The 18,849-nt window shown below is 48.7% G+C and overlaps 2 protein-coding genes and 1 non-coding gene across 3 annotated transcripts in view; 2 read left to right on the plus strand and 1 right to left on the minus strand.

Annotated features, from left to right (window-relative positions):
• Nucleotides 1-11,013, plus strand: part of SYN1 (synapsin I) — a 51,417-nt gene extending 40,404 nt beyond the window's left edge. The window contains exons 7-14 of the mRNA XM_007958043.1: nucleotides 5,533-5,595; nucleotides 6,383-6,525; nucleotides 6,620-6,694; nucleotides 6,787-6,889; nucleotides 8,538-8,678; nucleotides 9,066-9,153; nucleotides 9,251-9,842; nucleotides 10,878-11,013. Of these exons, the coding sequence (XP_007956234.1) occupies nucleotides 5,533-5,595; nucleotides 6,383-6,525; nucleotides 6,620-6,694; nucleotides 6,787-6,889; nucleotides 8,538-8,678; nucleotides 9,066-9,153; nucleotides 9,251-9,842; nucleotides 10,878-11,013 (1,341 nt within the window). The remainder of the gene's footprint in view (nucleotides 1-5,532; nucleotides 5,596-6,382; nucleotides 6,526-6,619; nucleotides 6,695-6,786; nucleotides 6,890-8,537; nucleotides 8,679-9,065; nucleotides 9,154-9,250; nucleotides 9,843-10,877) is intronic.
• TRNAG-UCC lies at nucleotides 641-711 on the plus strand. Its single transcript has one exon. It is a non-coding gene; the product is annotated as a tRNA-Gly (tRNA).
• A 1,397-nt stretch (nucleotides 11,014-12,410) lies between the features above and the next one.
• Nucleotides 12,411-18,849, minus strand: part of ARAF (A-Raf proto-oncogene, serine/threonine kinase) — a 10,274-nt gene continuing 3,835 nt past the window's right edge. Inside the window, exons 6-15 of the mRNA XM_007958045.1 lie at nucleotides 18,282-18,423; nucleotides 18,151-18,178; nucleotides 17,927-18,072; nucleotides 17,638-17,840; nucleotides 15,027-15,203; nucleotides 14,873-14,921; nucleotides 14,244-14,360; nucleotides 13,877-14,008; nucleotides 12,776-12,910; nucleotides 12,411-12,545 (exon numbers count right to left, since the gene is read on the minus strand). Of these exons, the coding sequence (XP_007956236.1) occupies nucleotides 12,411-12,545; nucleotides 12,776-12,910; nucleotides 13,877-14,008; nucleotides 14,244-14,360; nucleotides 14,873-14,921; nucleotides 15,027-15,203; nucleotides 17,638-17,840; nucleotides 17,927-18,072; nucleotides 18,151-18,178; nucleotides 18,282-18,423 (1,264 nt within the window). The remainder of the gene's footprint in view (nucleotides 12,546-12,775; nucleotides 12,911-13,876; nucleotides 14,009-14,243; nucleotides 14,361-14,872; nucleotides 14,922-15,026; nucleotides 15,204-17,637; nucleotides 17,841-17,926; nucleotides 18,073-18,150; nucleotides 18,179-18,281; nucleotides 18,424-18,849) is intronic.

The raw sequence follows: 18,849 nt of genomic DNA on the forward strand, positions 1-18,849 counted from the left end.
AGCCTCAATGGAAGGCTTATAGACAGGCTTCCCCCGCATCCCCTCAAGTCTCCAAACTCCCTCTAAAGTCTGTCCTACTCCCTGTATTCCCCAAGCTCCCCATGACTGAAACGCAAATTCGTTCATTCCTTCAACAAACACACATGCACACAAAAACACAAAAATGCCTTTCCTTGTAGATCTGCCATCCTGACAAGGGGAGGCAGGAAAGAAAGGAATTAAGTAGAAGTAATGAAGGAAGATAAGGTATGTGAATGGAGGAGGAACACAAGGTGGGGAAACTGAGATACAGAGTTAAGCGCCATCAAGATCACAGAGTTAATAAGTGGCAGAATGGAGATTTGAGCTCAGGTGGCCTGGAGCCACAGCTTGGGTCTTAAAAACCCCTCTCAAAAACCACAGTCAAATAGCCAGCATTTATATAGAACCTACTGTGTACCAATGAAAGAACTCTGGTGGCATTGTGGTTAAGGCATTGATTGGGCTGCTAACCAAAATGTTGGTGGTTCATCCCACCAGCTGTTCTGCAGGAGAAAGATCAGGTGGTCTGCTTCAGTAAAGATTTACAGCTCTGGAAATCTATGGGGGTCGCTACGAGTTGCAATTGACTCAAAGGCAGTGGGTTTGGTGCACCGATGATGCATTGGTGGTTCAGTGGTAGAATTCTTGCCTTCCATGCAGAAGACTCAGGTTCAATTCCCGGCCAGTGCATCTCAAGCACTGCCACCACCCATCTGTCAGAGGAGGCTTGTGTATTGCTATGATGCTGAACAGATTTCAGCAGGGCTTCCAGACTAGGAAGGACTAGGAATAAAACCCTGGCAATCTACTTCCAAATATCAGCCAATGAAAACTGTATGCACTACAATGGTTGGAGCCCCAACTAATACGGAGATGACACAGGACTGGGCAGTGTTTTGTTCTGTTGTGCATGGGGTCACTATGAGGCAAGAACTGCCGACTCCATGGCAGCTAGCAACATACTGTATACCAGGCACTTGCCATAATTTATGTCATATAAAGTTTACAAGCCTGTGAGATGGGAGCTAGTGGTATTCCCGTTTTACAGATGAGGAAATATGAGGCATTAGAGGAATTGAGGAGTGATTCAAAGAGTTAACTTGCTCAGCTGCAAACCAAGAGGTTAGAGGTTCAAGTTCACCCAGAGCCAGCTCAAAAGGAAGGATTGGCTATCTACTTCCAAAAACTCAGCCATTGAAAACCCTAGGAAGTACAGTTCTACTGTGATACACATGGGGTCACCATGAGTCAGAATCCACTCAAAGGCAACTTTTTTTTTTTTTTTTCTTAAGAAGAATTGAAGAATTTTCCCAGGGTCACGAGGCATGGCTGGGATTCAAACCTTGGCTAACACCAGGATCTTAACCCTGGGAAGGCATAGTACTGGCAAGCAGGGAATGTGCATGAGGGGGGAGTGTTGAATGGTGATGAAAGATGTCAGTGAGTCAGTAGAAAACTAATCCCCACCCCATCCTGCCCTGCCCCTTCCCCACTAACCCTCCCATACCTCTGGTGGAGGGTGGGGTGAGGCAGCCCCTGTCCACTAGCTTCCTGACAATAGCTTATCCCAGGGTCCCGGGGAAGGGAACAATTCTAAATTCTGAGGACTGCTTAACATCCTTGGTTAATTTAGGGAGGATGACCAACAATGATGACAACGATAGTGATGATAGCACTTATTGTGTCCTGTTCACTAAGGTCTGCGTGTAAATTGTCTCATTCAATCTCCATTACCCCTTTGCTAAATAAGCCTGATTAACTCAGGGAGATTAGACCAGTAACAATAATAACTAACAACACTTATGGAGAGCTTACTGTGTAGCAAGCACTATTCTAAAATCTTTGTATGTACAGTATCTGATTCAGTCAGTCCTGATTACTTCTTTGTTAATTAATGTTGGTTAATGAAGGGAAGTTAAAGCAATAATAGTAGTAGTATTACCCAATACTTATTGAGGATTGAAGTTTATTGTGTGCCAGATACTGTGCTATGTTTTTCCTGAAATAACTAATTTATTCCTCACAACATCTCTGTGTTAGAGACTGCATATTCTCATCACATAGATGAGGAAACTGAGACACAAAGGGATTGAGTGAACTGCTCAGGAATGAGTGAAGAAATGACTGGGCAGCGGGGGGTGGGGGGGGGAGACAGGAAAGGAGAGAAGTAAACCCAAAAGATTGTAGACACTGACTGTGAAAGTGGGTGAGTGTGTGTGTGGGGGGTGGGGGTGGTGAGAGTGAATGAGACAGGGGTTGAGTAAGAGCTGCGGCTGGCCAGGCTGAGGGAGAAGTGGGGAAAGGGAAAGTCCTGCTGTAGCTCCTTACTGACCCTGTATCTGACGCCAGCTCTGTGATTCTGAAGCCTGAGTCAGCACAGAGTTTTACCGACTATCTACATATGAGGGTTGTGGGGATCCAGGTTATTGCACAGGCTGTGAAACTGGTGGAGTTTCGTGGAAGGGATGTCTGGGTTTGTGACCATCGGAGAAATGGATGGGTATGGGGGCTCTTGGGGACCAACTGAGGTGTGTAGAGCTAACCTCTGACAATGCCCACCACACTCCACTACTTAGGCCTGATTGTGTCCTTTGTACAGATCAGGAAACTGAGGCCTAGACAGAAGTTAAGTGACCTGCTTGGGGTCCACATGGCCTTAGGAAGAGAGGAGGCCAAGATGCAAACACACGGCTCTCCAGAGGGACCCCAGAGCCCAAAGCTCCATGTGCAGACACACAAACACAGTGTGTGCAGGTTCAGGGCAAGAGGAAACAAGGACTAGTTATGAAAAGAGGGGCCTAGAAACGTTGGGGGTGTGCATGCATGTGTGTACACAGCTCTCTGGTGCCTGTCTGCTTTTGAGATTGTGTGTGTGCCTTTGAGAGCTGTGTGTATGCCTCTAGGTGGTGTGTGTACTTCTGTGTTGTGTATTTGTTTCTGAGAGCTGTGTGTAGGTGAGTGTTTTGTGTATCTCTCTGTTTTGTGTTGCTCCTAGGAGTCGTGCCTGCCTTTGTAAATTGGGTGCAGGTTGTCTATAAAGCAGTCTGACAGCGGAGGCTTAATTCCATTTTAAAGTCCTGACATGAGTCTGGAATCTTGAATAATTGTGAATGTGTTGTTCACTTCTGCATGCTGTGTGTATGCCTGAGTGTACATCATGTGCACACCTCTGCATTGTTTCCTTGGCATGCTACCTAGAGGACCCTCATAATCCCGCATCCCAACACGGTGCCTCTCAACCCCTCCACCCACCCACAATGACGCCAGTCTTTTGGGAAATGAGGAAGGTGGGGGTGCAGAGGGAGGGCGAGGTCTGAAGGTCAGTCGGTCACCCTAAGCATGTGGGCTTCCTGTGCCTGTCGGGAACCAAGAACCGCTGGGAACCGCCCCAGCATCCCCTCCGGGAATGCAGTCTCTCTACCCCGTCAGGCATCTGTCTCCACAGAAGGAGGGAAAGTCGGGAGGGGCCCTTTGCGTGCATTATAGTGGGGCTGGAGTCATCCAACCCAGTACCCTCCACCCCACCCAGGGTGAGTGGAACTCAAAAAGTGCCTCCCGCCCTTGAATGTGTGTATATATATGAGTGTGTGCGCACGCACACACATACTTAGGAATGTTGTGCGTGCACACACCCAGAGGTGTTGCCTGGGAATAATATACTTAGGAGGGTTCTGGTTGTCTCTGGTTGTGTGCATGCCTCTCTGTGTTGTGCATTGTTGTGTATTTGGCAAATCATGTTTTATGTGTGTGTCAAGATATACTTTTTATGTACCCAGGAGAGTGACGTGGGTCTCTCTGTTATCAGTGGGCCTCACTGATTATGTGAATACCTAGAAGTGTGTGTGTACATCTTCTCCTAGAGTGAAAATACACACTCTGTAACAGTAAACTTAAGAGATTTATTGAAAGTCCAGAAATGGTCCAGATTGGGACCAGACTCCAAATTCACAGACTGAAGATGGCTGCTCCACTGGACAATGAATAAGCAAGCATTCTTGTACAGTTGGAGCAGGAACTAACGTTACAAACCATCATTAGTTGAAAAACAATCAGGGGAGTCAAGATGAGCTATTTAAGATGGGAGCTTAGCAGGGATGAGTGGCTAATCATATGGGATTACATATGTTTGGATAAGGGTACATCATTGCAAGGGTACGTGCTCTTCAGCTCATTGCAGGATGTCACAGGACAATGGCAGGACAGGTATTTCTGATAATCTACTATTATCATTGCTTTCTCCATCATGTGTCTCCATGGGAGTGCACTGTAAAGATGTATTGATAATGCTGTGCATCAAGACCCTTTGGGTATAAGCGATCGCATCTTGCACCTGTTTGACCATTGTGGAAAGGCCATCTGGGAACAGATTGTGATATCCTATCCTGCACCTGCCAGATCTCTGAGAAAAAGAATGTCTCCTTTAGGGTATATGGTTAGATCAGCAGCAAGGTTATAGGAACTGCTGTTAGGAAAGGCAACCTTAAAATTCAATATGGATTCCAGACTCGTCAAGACTTTAAAATGGAGTTAAGCCTCCGCTTTCAGACTGCTTTATTTACACACACCAAGTACGTCTGACATTAGACTTTCATACAGTCTCATTGTTGTGTAGGTCTGCTTGTTGAGTATGTGCCCAGGAATGTTGCGTGTGCCTGTAAGTGTTGGAATTTGGCCAATTCTGTTGTATGTGCTTGTCAGAGTTGAATGTGCCTCTGTATTCTATGGCTATGCCTCTGATGGTGGTCTGTGTGTTGTATGGATAATCTTGTGTGTTCTGTTTGTCCCTGTTGTGTGTGTTTAGGCAAAGGGAGGAGGGCTGTGTGCTATGTCTGTGCCCCAAAAATGTTGGTAGTATGTCTAAGAGTGTTGAGCGTGTACTGATTGCTGGGAAACAAAGCTGGTTGGGCATGCTGATCTCTGTCCTCTGTTGTGAGTACATGGTTGGGTGGGTGACTGTGTTGTCTCTGTGCAACCCTGGAGAGGTTAAGTGTGCTTTGGAACCTCTGCTGGTTGTGAGTCCCTCTATCTCTTGTGTCTCAATGTGCATTGGCATCTCTGGGCTTCCGTCGATCTGAGTTCTGAGTGTCTCTCTGGGTCATGCATGTGTGTGGACAAGGCTTGCATACAAAGCTTGGTGTGAGGTCCCGTTGCCACATGCTCATCACTGCCACCCGTACACACATATTCATGTCTTTATCATTCACTTACTGTAAAAACAAATGCTCCTTTTTCCAGAAAAGTCCCCCACCCTTATCCCATGCCTCTGCCTGGGAAAGCATGGGTGTGAAGTCTGGGGATATGAAGTGATGGAGGGGGAGACAAAAAGGCAGGGCTCTGGGTTCGATTTCGGGCTGGGTGGTGCTGTGAAACCCCATCTGTCTCTAAGCTCCCTCTTCTGGGAAATGGCTCATAATGTGGCTTCTACCAGATGGGTTCCCCTTAGCACCATCCCCTACCCCTGGCGCTCAGCACTCCTGCCCTGACCATGCCACCTCTTTCCATCCTACCCAGCTCAGCAGCACAACGTACCCTGTGGTTGTGAAGATGGGACATGCACACTCCGGGATGGGCAAGGTGAGTCCCTGAGGATGGTGTTTGTACACAGCACATTCATCTGGCATTGTTTATATGTAAATGTATATTTGTATATTCAACACACACCAGTAATCTTGTATGATGATGGTGCATCTTGGGGTATCTTTATCTATTTGCAATTTTACTCTTTTCCATTCAGTTGATTTTTTTGTGGGCCCATTTTTCTATCATACATTCAGCCAATCTTGTATGTTCTGTTAGTGTATCCAATATTGTGTCTCTGTGTGTATGCACGCCTGTGTTGGGTACACATAACCATAATCTTTTATATTTAAAGGTCTTGGGGTCCTTGTATGTTTTCCATCAAATTTTGTCTGTGTACACAGAAAAGACTTGAGATTTGTATGTTTGAGTGTGTCAGTGTTTGTGTATGTTTGTATATTGTGTGTACAACTGATTTTGTGCCTGGGTGCCCATTATGTATACTGTTTGATTAAGGTTATATGCCATCGAGTCGGACCTGACTTTGAACAGCTTTACTGAACTATAATTCACATCATTCAACTCACATGTGAAGTGTACAGTTCAATGGTGTTTAGAATATTCAGAGTTGTATATACCCAACTTTGTGCACATGTAAAAAAGACTTATATGCATGTTTGAATGCCTTAGTGTGCCTGTTAATATACTGTATGTCCACCTCATTTTTGTGTATGCACCTCACCTGTGTGCTATATGTGTACACAGCCTTACTCCCTGAGGCACCCCCACTAGTGTCCCATCCTATCTGGGCTCTGATCCATGACCCCAGACCCCACTCTTATAGGTCAAAGTAGACAACCAGCATGACTTCCAGGACATTGCAAGTGTCGTGGCACTGACCAAGACATATGCCACTGCCGAGCCCTTCATTGATGCCAAATATGATGTGCGTGTCCAGAAGATTGGGCAGAACTACAAGGCCTATATGTGAGTGGAGAAACTGAGGTCTGGGGAGGGGTCCGCTGCCCTGTCCCACCTGCCCACCCCAAGTTCCCTGAACCTCTTTTCCTTTGTTCCCCAGGAGGACGTCTGTATCAGGGAACTGGAAGACCAACACTGGCTCTGCAATGCTTGAGCAGATCGCCATGTCTGACAGGCGAGCAACTCAAACTTGTGGTGGGACAGTGAGGGTGGGAATGCAGCACCCAGACAAAGCACTGACAGGTTTCCTACCCCACGTCTTGGCAGGTACAAGCTGTGGGTGGACACATGCTCAGAGATCTTTGGGGGACTGGACATCTGCGCAGTGGAAGCACTCCATGGCAAGGACGGAAGGGACCACATCATTGAGGTGCGCACAGAGGGAGGAACAAGTGCACAGCAGCAACACGCTAAACTGTTACACTCTTTGTGGCACAAAAGATCCTTAGCTAACGGCAAAGAGCCTAGTAAAGTGTAGAGTACCTTGTGAACTGTGACATTCCAGGCAAATGGCAAAACAGTAAACTCTAAACTGCTCTATGAACTTGAATGTCCTTGGTGAATGGCAAAACGCTTGTTAAACTATAAAGTACTCTGTGAACTGGGACACCTTGGTGAATGGCAAAGCCCTTAGTAAACTGTGAAGTGTGCTGTAAGCTATAAAACCTAATGAAGCAAGTTAGTGAAGACAGTAAAGCATTCTGTAAACCAAACTCACTGCCCTCTAGTTGATTCCAACTCATAGTGACGTTCAGGACAGTCCCCCATAGGGTTTCCAAGACTGTAAATCTTTTTGGAAGCAGGCTGCCACATCTTTCTCTCATGGAGCAGCTGCTGGGTTCGAACCACCTACCTTTTGGTTAGCAGCCGAATGCTTTTTACCACCACACCACCAGAGCTTCTTGTAAACTGTAAAGCACCTTACAAATTAGGAAGTGTTTGGTGAGCAGTAAAGCGTTTTGTAAAACTATTTTTAAAAAAGAGCTCTTTAAACTGAGAAGTCCCTGTTATTGAAGAAAAATGGTTTCAAAATTCTAAAGCTCTTTATGAACAGTGGTGCCCTTGGTAAACAGTACAACAATTTGTAAACTGTAAAATATCTTGAAAATCAGGAAGTACCTGGTAAAGAGCAGGGCTTTATACATGGTAAAGTATTTTGTAAACAGTGGTTCCCCTTGTAAAGAGTAAGGTGCTTTGTAAATTGTGAAGTCCTCTATAAAGGACAAGAAACTACTTGGCATCAAGTCGACTCCGGCTCATAACGACCCTATAGGACAGAGTAGAACTGCCTCACAGGGTTTTCAAGGCTGTGAATCTTTTCGGAAGCACACTGCCACATCTTTCTCCCACAGAGTGGCTGGTGGGTTCGAACCATGGACATTTTGGTTAGCAGCCAAGCACTTAACCACTGTGCCATGAGAGCTATAAAGCAAGCATCAGCAAACTTTTTCTGTAGAGGGTTAGAAAGATTATATTTTGGCTTTGTGGGCCATACAGTCTCTATTGCAACTACTCAACCCTGCAAAAGCAGCCATGGACAATATGTAAACAAGTAAGTGTGGCTGTGTTCCAATAAAACTTTATAGACACTGACATTTGAATTTCATATAATTTTCACTTGTTATGACATTTCAAAAATTATTTTTCAACCAATAAAAAATGCATAGCACTCACATAGAGGGAAAGCTGGACAGACAGCAGGAATGCAAGGATGAGAAGGGCACAGGGAGGGGTGGTCACAGGGGAAAAAAATGTAAAACCCACTCTAAATCATGGGCTGTACAAAAATAGGTGGTGGGCTGCGTTTGGCCCACGGGCCATAATCTGCCGATCCCTGCTGTGAAGTAACTCCTAGGCTGTAAGCTACCCTGTGAAGAAGACAAAACCAGTGCCTCTTAACCTAAAGCTCATTTGTTTGGCAGCTGCTATGCCTTTTGCCAACTTAAAGCACCGTGTAACTTTCACCTTCACAGGTACTTCCTGCCTCTCTCCTCATTGGATCTCTTTTCCTCCCCCAGGTGGTGGGTTCCTCCATGCCGCTCATTGGAGACCACCAGGATGAAGACAAGCAGCTCATCGTAGAGCTCGTTGTAAATAAGATGGCCCAGGCCCTGCCCAGGCAACGGGATGCCTCCCCAGGCAGGGGCTCCCACAGCCAGGTCAGGGCCCCAGCATTGAGTGAGGGCCAGGCAGGCCTCCTGGGGTAGTGGAGGGGAGGTGGGCCCCCAGTCATACAGAGCCATGGAGCTGGTAATCAGTAGGCTAACTTGTGGCTGAGCAGGGTGCCTACAGAATCACCATTATGCACATGCAGTGACAATTGCCAATTACTTAAAAAATTGATAAATACCTGCTACCCTGACTTCCCTGAGTGCCTCCTGACCCCTCCTCTGAGAAGGCACCCCCTCCCCCATCCCAACATCTCTGCTCAGCCACAAATGGGACAACGCCCAGCACAGAGGGAACCCATGTCATCCTGATTGGCTGATTCTCCACTGGCTGGTAACTATTTTTAACCTCTCTCCTGCTCCACTCCTCTGCCACAGACTCCGTCCCCAGGGGCCCTGCCCTTGGGTCGCCAGACCTCCCAGCAGCCCACAGGGCCCCCAGCTCAGCAACGACCCCCACCACAGGGTAAGTGAGGGGCCAGTATTCTCAGCCTCCTCCCATCGTAGCAGCCCCCACCACCTTTCACTTGCTTGGTCTCACGTGTGCACTCTCTGTCCCTCAGGTGGCCCTCCACAGCCGGGCCCAGGCCCCCAGCGCCAGGGACCCCCGTTGCAGCAGCGCCCGCCTCCACAGGGCCAGCAGCACCTTTCAGGCCTTGGACCCCCAGCTGGCAGCCCCCTGCCCCAGCGCCTACCAAGTCCCACATCAGCGCCCCAGCAGCCTGGGTCTCAGGGCCCGCCGTTGACCCAGGGTCAAGGCCGCCAGTCCCGGCCAGTGGCTGGAGGACCTGGGGCACCTCCAGCAGCCCGCCCACCTGCCTCCCCGTCACCTCAGCGCCAGGCGGGACCCTCGCAGGCTACCCGTCAGACATCTGTCTCTGGTCCAGCTCCACCAAAGGCCTCAGGGGCCCCACAGGGTGTGCAGCAGCGTCAGGGACCACCCCAGAAACCCCCAGGCCCTGCTGGTCCTACACGCCAGGCCAGCCAGGTGGGCCCAGGGCCTCGCCCTGGGCCACCCACCACACAGCAGCCACGGCCCAGTGGCCCAGGCCCTGCTGGACGTCCTACCAAGCCACAGTTGGCTCAGAAAGCCAGCCAGGACATGCCACCACCTGCCACCGCTGCTGCCGGGGGACCCCCGCACCCCCAGCTCAAGTAAGGGGGCCCCCAAGGTCAAGCCCTGACTTTGCTGCTCACAAAGTGGACTCCTGCACCAATAGGGCAGCCCCAGCTCCCATCCCCCTCTGACCAAGGTTCTATCCAGGGGTCCTAAGCACTCTCTCCGGCCTGAACCAAACCCCTCCCCCAAGCTATGGCTCCTCCAGTCCATCAGTGACCCTTCCCCTCCACTCCAGATCCTCTTCCCTCAACATCAGGGATTTGGGCCCAAGCTCTCAGAGAAACTCCACTTTCAGTTCAGCTCCCTCCCAATAGGACCTGGGAAATTCTCCCCCTCCAGCCCATCCTAGGCACCTTACTAAGCCCCCTCCAGTACCTCCCTGCTCATCTCAGAATCCTCCCTACCAAATTCACCCTCTTCCTGTCCATTCTCAAGACGCCACCCAACCAATCCCTAAAACTCCTGGCCCAATCCACAGTCCTTCCTATATCAGCTCTTCCCAGCTGATACTAATACTTTTCCTAGCAGTCTATCTAGTCTATCCCCAATCTTCCTGTTCTCAAATCATCACACCATCCACTTTTCCTCTTCTGGTCCATTCCAGACTCCTCCCCCTTAGTTCAGAAGTTCTCCGTACCCCAGCCAACTGCCCCCATTAGATTTGCCTTCTATCAGGCTTGCCAGAATTCTTCTCAGGCCACCCTAGACACCTCACCCTTGGGCTGAAATCCTCCCCTGTTCATCTTCTCCTTCATATGAAACTCCTAGTCTAGCCTAGAATTCAAAGAGGATTCAGCCCAAGATTTTTACTCCTTCACCTTGGATCTAATTCCTCCTAGCCAGTTCCAGATCCCACCTCCTTGGACCAAGTCTCCTCCCACTCTGAGTCCTCCCAGCCTTGAGATTCCTTCAAAGTCTAGGCCCATGGGGATGGGTGGGAAGGTCACAGGCACAGCCCAAGGATCAGAAGAGCAGGGCTGGGGCTGGGCCTGGGGTAACATTATGTTTCTCTCCCCTTCCTCTCCCTCTTCACCCCCTTCCTCCCACACCTCCACCTTGTCTCTCTCTAGCAAATCCCAGTCTCTGACCAATGCCTTCAACCTTCCAGAGCCAGCCCCGCCCAGGCCCAGCCTTAGCCAGGACGAGGTGAAAGCTGAGACCATCCGCAGCCTGAGGAAGTCTTTCGCCAGCCTCTTCTCCGACTGACACCCCACCCTGAGAACCCCAAATCCCTGGCCAACTCCTCTCTGGGCCCTGAATCCATTTCTCACTTTTGGAACCTCCAAATCCCTTGAGAACTTCTCACCTGGTTCTCTAAGATTCCACTTCCCATTCCTTGAGGTCCCTAAATCCCTTGAGAAACCTCACTCCTGGCCCTAACTCCAATTCTCAAGTTTGGAATCCCCAAGCCCTTCTAAATCCCCACTCCTGGTCACCTCAAGACCTACTTCTCAGTTTTAGAACCTCCAAGTTCCTGAAGACCTCTACTCCTGGTCCCTCCAGAGTGCAGTTTTCCTTCTTGGAAGATCCCCAATACCAGGCAACCGATTTCTGGCCTTACCACCACTGAATTCCCTCCTGGAGCTCTGACATTCCTGGAAAACCCTACTCCTGGTCCCAAATCTCTCAAGCACACTTGTTCCCCATCAAAATGTTCCAAATCCCTAGGAAACCCATTTCCGAAGCTCTTTCCATGGATCTCCTGTCCTTTGTGAGATCCACATCTTCAAAATGCCACCACCCACACTCACAAGGTTTACCTTCACCTTCCCTCAACCTCATTCAACACACTGGGAACTCTTCCCATTTCTAGGTCCCCTCAGTTCCCCCAGGGACCCTCTCCAATTTCCTGCCTCTGACAGCTGTCTTTAAATATGCAAACTCCACCCACCATCCCAGAATCCTTTGCACACGGAAGGCCAGTGGTCCCCCACTTCCCCACCTTTGCTGTGATGTCTGTATCCGTGACTGATGTGGCCTCCTCTTGTGCCGTGCTTGGCATATGTGGTCCTTGTTCATCGTGCCGCCTGTGGTGATGCGTGTGCAGTGATGCTGTTTGTGTGATCTGCACCTCCCCTTAACCTCCACTCCTTGCCTGGACTTACCCCACCCCTACCCGTCTGCGGCTCTGAACCCAAGAGAAGAGTCAGGAAGCAAAATAAACAAGCAAAGGCCCAGCAGAATTCTGTGCTTCTTGGTGAAGAGGGGAGTCCTTGAATAGGGGGGACACACATAGGGGACCCCTGAATCCACAAGGGGTGTTGGAAACCCCAAAATCCAGTGGAAGGCACAAATTCCAGAGAGGTTCTGAATGGAATCCCTGCCATAAATCTCAGCCATTGGAGATGGAGGAGCTCCCTAAATTTAGAAGTATCCCCAAAGCCAAAAGGAACCCAAATTATAGAAGAGGCAGGGATCTCAGTCTTTGGGTGGCCAACAATTCCAGAGGAACCGTAAAGCACATGGGGACCCCTCATCCCCCAGGGTGGAGGATGGGGAAATCCTGAGGCAGTATCAGGGCAGACAGAACATTGATTGGTTGGAGGGTAGGGCTCCTTGGCATAGCAGGCTGACATTGGCTCCCTGGTGGTTGGGGGCAGGGCCTAAGGCACAAGGCGGGCTGCGCTGAGGAGGCAGGCAGGCAACTCATCAGCCTGGGTACGGTGCAATGAGGGTTCCGAGGCACTCCGCTCAATCTTAGGGAGTGACCGCTGCAGCAACTCAATCGTGGCCAGGATCTGGAGGCAGGTGGGGGTGAGGAGGGGTGTCCAGACCCCCAAGGCACCCCAACACCCCCAGACCCCAGCCTAATAGGGACACATACGTGCACGTGCACGTGCACACACATACATGCACACACAAATTTTACACCTTTGAGCCTTGAACACAGTTTACATTCACACCTTTGTGTCTTCCTCCACTTCAGAGCCCCACTCCCTAAGGTATCCAGCCCTCCTAACCAGCCCACCTGGGGGAAGAGGGGTCGCTCCTCCCGCTGAAACTTGAGGCAGTCAGATAGCAGGCGACGCATGGCCTTGGGGCAGTTGCTGGAGATTTTGCTGAGGTCCGGGGACAGATAGCCACGGCCAACCATAAAGATAATCTGGTGGGAAAGTAGGAAGGGGTGATCCAGAGGTCTGGGAGGCCCAGGAGATTTTGAGTTTCTAGGGATTCAAAGGGCTCCTTTTTTGGGAACTTGGGTATACTGGGTATTGTGGCCCAGAGGACTGAGTATCTTGTAGACTCAAAGATTCTGGGTCTCTAACAACTTGGAAGGAGTCTTCACTTGTAGAACAAAGGGATATGTTTGGGGGAAGTGAAGGATTTTGGGTGTTTGGAGCCCACGTTATAGGTCCACAGGTTTATGGGGGGCTCAGGGGCCTGGAAAGTCCTGAGTCTGGGGAAAACATGGGTTTCTGGGTCTGGGGAGAGCCCAGGGATCCTAGCCCTCAGGAGCTGTCAGGTTTGTGTCTGGGACCTAGAGGACTGTGTGTGTTCAGGGCCCACAGACTGTTGATATCTGGATCCTAGAGGATCCTGGATTTCTCAGGAAGATTTTAGGCCTTGACCCTGGAGAACTGTGAGAGTATGGGGCCTAGAGTACTCTTGAGTCCCAGGGCCCAGAGGCCTGTTGGATACCCACAACGTGGATGATTGTGGGTATCTGGAAGAATAGAGGGATTCTTTTTCTGGGAGAAACAGGATTCTGGAATTTGGGGGCTTGGGAGATTTTGAGTACCCAGGCCAGAAGACTACAGGTATCTAAGGGTCTAGAGAGCTTCTGAGTGTTTAGGGCCTACAAAAATTCTGGGTATAGGGAATTCAGTAGATTCTGGACTTTGGGCATCCAGAAGATTGCGGATATGGGGGAAAGAAGGGGCCTTAAGTACAGGGGAATAAGAGTATTAAGGATATCTGGACCCCAAAGGATTCTGGGAGTTCTCAGAAAATTTTGGGTTTCTGGGGCAAGTGTGACATTCTGGGTCTGTGCAAAGTAGGGAATCTAGGGTATGGAGCCCTGAAGGGAATCCCTAAGGCCAAAGGATTGTGGATGAGGTGTGGGACTCACCTGGTCACGGCTACCAATGTGGCTATATGGCAGTGAGCCAGTCATGAGTTCATAGAGCACAACCCCATAGGCGTAGACGTCCGATTGGAAGCTGTAGGGGTTCGGGTCCTGCATTCGGATCACCTCAGCCGCCTTTGATAGGCCAGACCAGGCAGGGGGACCATGGAGTCAGCAGATGGCTGGCCCATAATCCCATATCCCACTAGCCACACTAGTTATAACTCTTAGCCACCCATACTAGCTGAAACATGAAATCAGTCTAGCCACTCACACCTGGCATAGACAAGCATGTTCCAACTCAGCCCTCCATATCCCCCACAGAAGCCCATGACCCTATATGACCTTGGTCCAGCCTGGCTCAACTCACCATCCATAGAACAGAGCCTGAGGGCTGCTCCAAGGGTTGGGCCCCACTCCACCGCGTCTTCACTGTGGCCAGGCCAAAGTCACCAATCTTTACTGTGAGCCCCTCGTGTAGGAAGATGTCCGCTGGGGTCAAGGGCCACTACAGGGATTCCCAATAGCCATATCTCTCACTCTGACTGGGAGGTTCCCCTCAACACACCCACACCAGCCATCCCTCCAACTCTGACCAGAAGTTCCCCAATGTCACACAAATAATCCACAACTTTGACTTAGGTAGGGAGCTCCAATTAATAACTCTCCCTTGACCTCCTGTGTGACTCTTGACTAGGAATGGCACCCAAACTCACCATATCTACAGCCCTGTCTAGGTACTTCCTATAATGTTTTTCACAACCGCCACTCTCAAGACCCTGACTAGAGTCCCCAAGGACAGTACCTGGAACTAGCCACGTCTCTACTGAGCTTAAGGCCCCCACACCAGCCACAGCTCTGCCAACTGCAAAAGAGCTATACAATACATCCCCCTCTCTAGTATCCCCATTATGTGCCCCATAAAAGCAATCCTTCTAAGCTTCAAGCTGCCTAGTACACCCCAGCCCCAGCCCAGCCCTTAGACAGGGACAGGAAGATACTGTTAGACTTGAGATCTCGGTGGATGATGTTCTTGGCATGGAGGTAGCTGTAGGGGTAGAGGCAGGTGGTGAATTGGCTGGGGACCATCTCATCTCCCACCCACCCTCAGTTCCCTCATTCCCCTCGCTAGTCTCCAGGACAGGGGGCTCACTCCATGCCCTGGGCAGTCTGCCGGGCCACGTCGATGAGCTGAACCATGTCAAAGCGTGTATCAGCCACATGGAGATGGTGGTAGAGGCTGGAGCCCTCACACCACTGTGTGATGATAGCAAATCCTGGCCGGGTCATGAAGCCCATAAACAGCAAGATGTTGACGTGCCGTGTCTTCCTGCAGACAGAGAGTATAGTGCCAGGGTTGGGGAGGAAAACAATTGTTATTCATTTACTGAGCATCAGGAACAGCTCTGTATTCATTGCCTTCTGTCATTCATTTTTACTCTGTCTTAGGAAGTTCAGGGCCACATAATTGCCAGATTCAATAAGTTCTTGAGAAATGTTTGTTGGGCTATGATTCTATGCCAGGGACTTCCTCATCTGAGTTTCCCCACAAAAGCAGGGAGGAGGGATTACCACCCCGCCACCTCTGCCTACCAAGTGCATCTCTAATCATGTCTGATAACCTCCTATTAACATGCTGCACACCTCTATCTCTGGCTACTTGGGTCTGTGACCATACCATTTTACAGATGAGAAAGTGGAATGCCAGCCTTCTTCATAGATATATCAATATAAAATTTATTGATAACTGCAGGGTAAAAATTATGACGACATGCAATTATTTCTGTTAATCACCATGAGAGGCTTAGAGGTCAAAAGCATGGAGTTTGGACTCAAGTTATGTTTTGTGTTCAAATCCAGGCTCTACCAGTTACTTACTATGGAGCCTCTGGGAGAACATTTAACCTTTCTATGTCTCATTTTCCTCAACTGTGTAATGCTGATAATTACATGAGCTACTTATAGGGCTGTTGGGAGGAGTAATTGAGTAAATAATCAGTGAGGTACTTAGAAGAGCACCAGACACATGGTAAGTGCTCTATAAATTTCATTGTTGCTTTCTTGCTGTTATTGCTATTGGGTACTTGGGTCTACCTCACAGAAACTGTCACATGAATTGTTTCCTCCTCCATGAGTTGGGATTGACTTGAAGGCAACTAGCAACAAGTTTAGAAGAAAACTTTCATTTCTTATAGAATCATTAACTGCAATTATAAACCAAACCAAATCCACTGCTGTTGAGTCAGATCCTACTCATAGCGACCCCTCTGGTTTCCGAGGCCGTATCACTACAGAAGTAGACTGCCCAGTCTTCCTTCCGAGGATTGGCTGGTGGGTTTGAACCACCAGCCTTCTGGTTAGCTCTTTAGGCACTATGGTAACATAAATGTGAATAATATCAAGGATGCACTAGGTTTTGCTCATGTCAGAGATAATAACAGAGCATACGAGGACTCTCGATAGTGGTAAGATTATGTTTATACTATTATATTATGAAAATAAACAACATGTTCAAATTATACTCATTTCACAGAGGGAAACAAAGAATATAAGGTTTCTGATTGGGGCATCCATCATGAAGATAAACATTAATATAGCACAAGTAATAATAACATCAACTCTGAAACGTAATTAGGCCCAGTCAACAGACTGGCCCATGCCAGCATCCCACCAAGCGGTAGTAGTAACTACAAGGGCCAAAAGGGAACACCAGGGTTTTTTAGCATGAATGAATTAATATAGTATTAATTACACATTAATGATAGCAATTACCACAACTACTCAAACAAGGATTAAATTATGCTTATGAGTGTAATAATACTACTGGTCTTTAAATTATGGTATTATTATAATTAATGTAACAAGAATACAACATAATAAACATAATATTAACGATGTAGTATAAATAGAGGGATAGGCTGAACACAAGCCCCAAGCCCTCTTGGTAATGCAGTTAACTAACAATATGCCATTCATGGAAGTGAAAATAATAACATGAATCCTGTGCTATAATCACACCCACTTCACAGTAGGGAAATGAGAAGACTCACATTTTGAGTCTTCAAACGCAGGGGGGTATAACTATCAATTACTATTAACATTAACCCAAACCCCAACAACAATACCATCAGATGTCCTCAGCGGGGCTTAAAACCAGTTCAAAATAGTTCAGTAATTGTTGGAAACAAAGGCCTCGTATGTGTTGCACAGCAGCCAAATCTGCTGCCTGTGTTATTTTGAGCTGAGTAGGAAATAAACAGCTGTGCCCTGCTCAAAGATGGAGGCCAACTGTGCTGCTTTGCCAGTCCTGCCAATAGTCCAATCTCCTGTATCAGGCTCCTGAAACTTTCAAGAGCAAGGATTGTGGCAGGACTTTTGGAGAGCAACATTACTGGCAGAACTCTGGAGAGCAACACACAATCAAAGCTGTGTGGTTAGCAGCCATCTTTGAGAAGAGCACAGCTGTTCATTTCCACTCAGGGAAAAATACTACAGGCAACAAATCTGGTTGGATGCAATGCATATGCTTCCCTTGTTTATGGTGGCAAATACTGAACCATTTTGAACTGGTTTGAAGTCCTGCTCTAAACATACTCATTTCCTGGAGGGAACAGTGACATCCTTGATAGAGAAACAATTTATGATTAAGAAACATGGGTGAGGTCCACGAAGCACCCCGAACACGGCCTTTTCCCAGGGAGGCAACACCCAGGTTGGTCCCTGGCACCCTACCCCTCCCCATCCACATGTTAGTGTACTCTCACCTGAGCACTTGCATCTCATTCTTGAAAGCCTGGGCCTGTTCAACTGTGGGTTGGGCCACCTTGAGCACCTTCACAGCCACATCACCATGCCACCGCCCGCGAAACACAGTGCCAAAAGAGCCTGTTCCAATCCTCTTCAGCAGCTGCACCTCACTGGGTGGCACCTCCCAGTAATAGCCCGAGTCCCGGTACCCCAGGTTCTTCTGTGGGCCAGATGGGCAGCATCTGAGGGGCCTGCCCACATTCCTTAGTCTGTGGTGTCCCCCTAAATGGTCCCCCTTGAGCTTACCACTTTCTTCTTGTCATCAGCCAAGGACTTCCGCTCCCGCTGCTCTGAAGGTGACTTGGAATGTGGGGACTTCCTCCCTGAGGACACGTTAGCTGGGCTGGGGTTCCCCCGGGGGGCTCCATCACCAACACCTCTAGTACCAGCAGCTGAGATTGTGAAGAGGATGTGAGTGGAGGCAATTGGGGTAGGGGTGGAGCTCAGGGTTCAGACAGGGGATGGCTCACCATCAGTGTTGAAACTCTGGGCAGTGAGCTGGAAGAAGAGGCCAAGAGTCAAAGAGAAGACAAAGATGGCAACAGAAATAGTTCTTCCCTCTGCCCAGTGACCCCCCCATTACTGCCCCTTCAGGACCAACCTGGATGAGGCTGGAGTCAGTGGGGGCTGTGGTGCTGACCATATGAACATTGGGAGTGGACGTAGAACGGATGCGCTGGAGGGGGGCATTGGCCGGGGCAGGAAAGGGGAAGTGCTCAGGGTTGCGGTGCTGGGTGCAGGAGCTGACAGGAGAAAGGTTATGAAATCACTGTTGAATGCATCGAAATCTCAATAAAGCCCTTTCCCCCCATCATAAACATGTATTTAGCCCACCCAGAGTAAATACCCAATGTTATTACTATTATTCATTTGTTCAATAAACATTTATTGAATGCCTGCTGTATGCTGGACACTGTTTTAGACATTGGAGATAAAATTGTGAACAACAACAAAAAAGTTCTTGTCCTCATGGAGCTGACATTCCAGCAGGGGAAGAAAGAGATAAAAAACAAAGTAATATTTAATATGTCCAATAGGAATAAGTACAATAAAGGAAAATAGTTAAGTAAAATAAGGAGACAGAAAGTATTACTGGGAGTGTCAAGAGCTTTTCTGAGAAGGTGATATTTGAGCAAAGACCTAAAGAAGACAGAGCAAGCCACTGGGGG

The sequence above is a fragment of the Orycteropus afer genome, unplaced genomic scaffold (genome assembly GCF_000298275.1).
Source record: "Orycteropus afer afer isolate SDZICR_OR568_19922 unplaced genomic scaffold, OryAfe1.0 scaffold00841, whole genome shotgun sequence".
In the NCBI taxonomy this organism is placed as follows: domain Eukaryota; kingdom Metazoa; phylum Chordata; class Mammalia; order Tubulidentata; family Orycteropodidae; genus Orycteropus; species Orycteropus afer.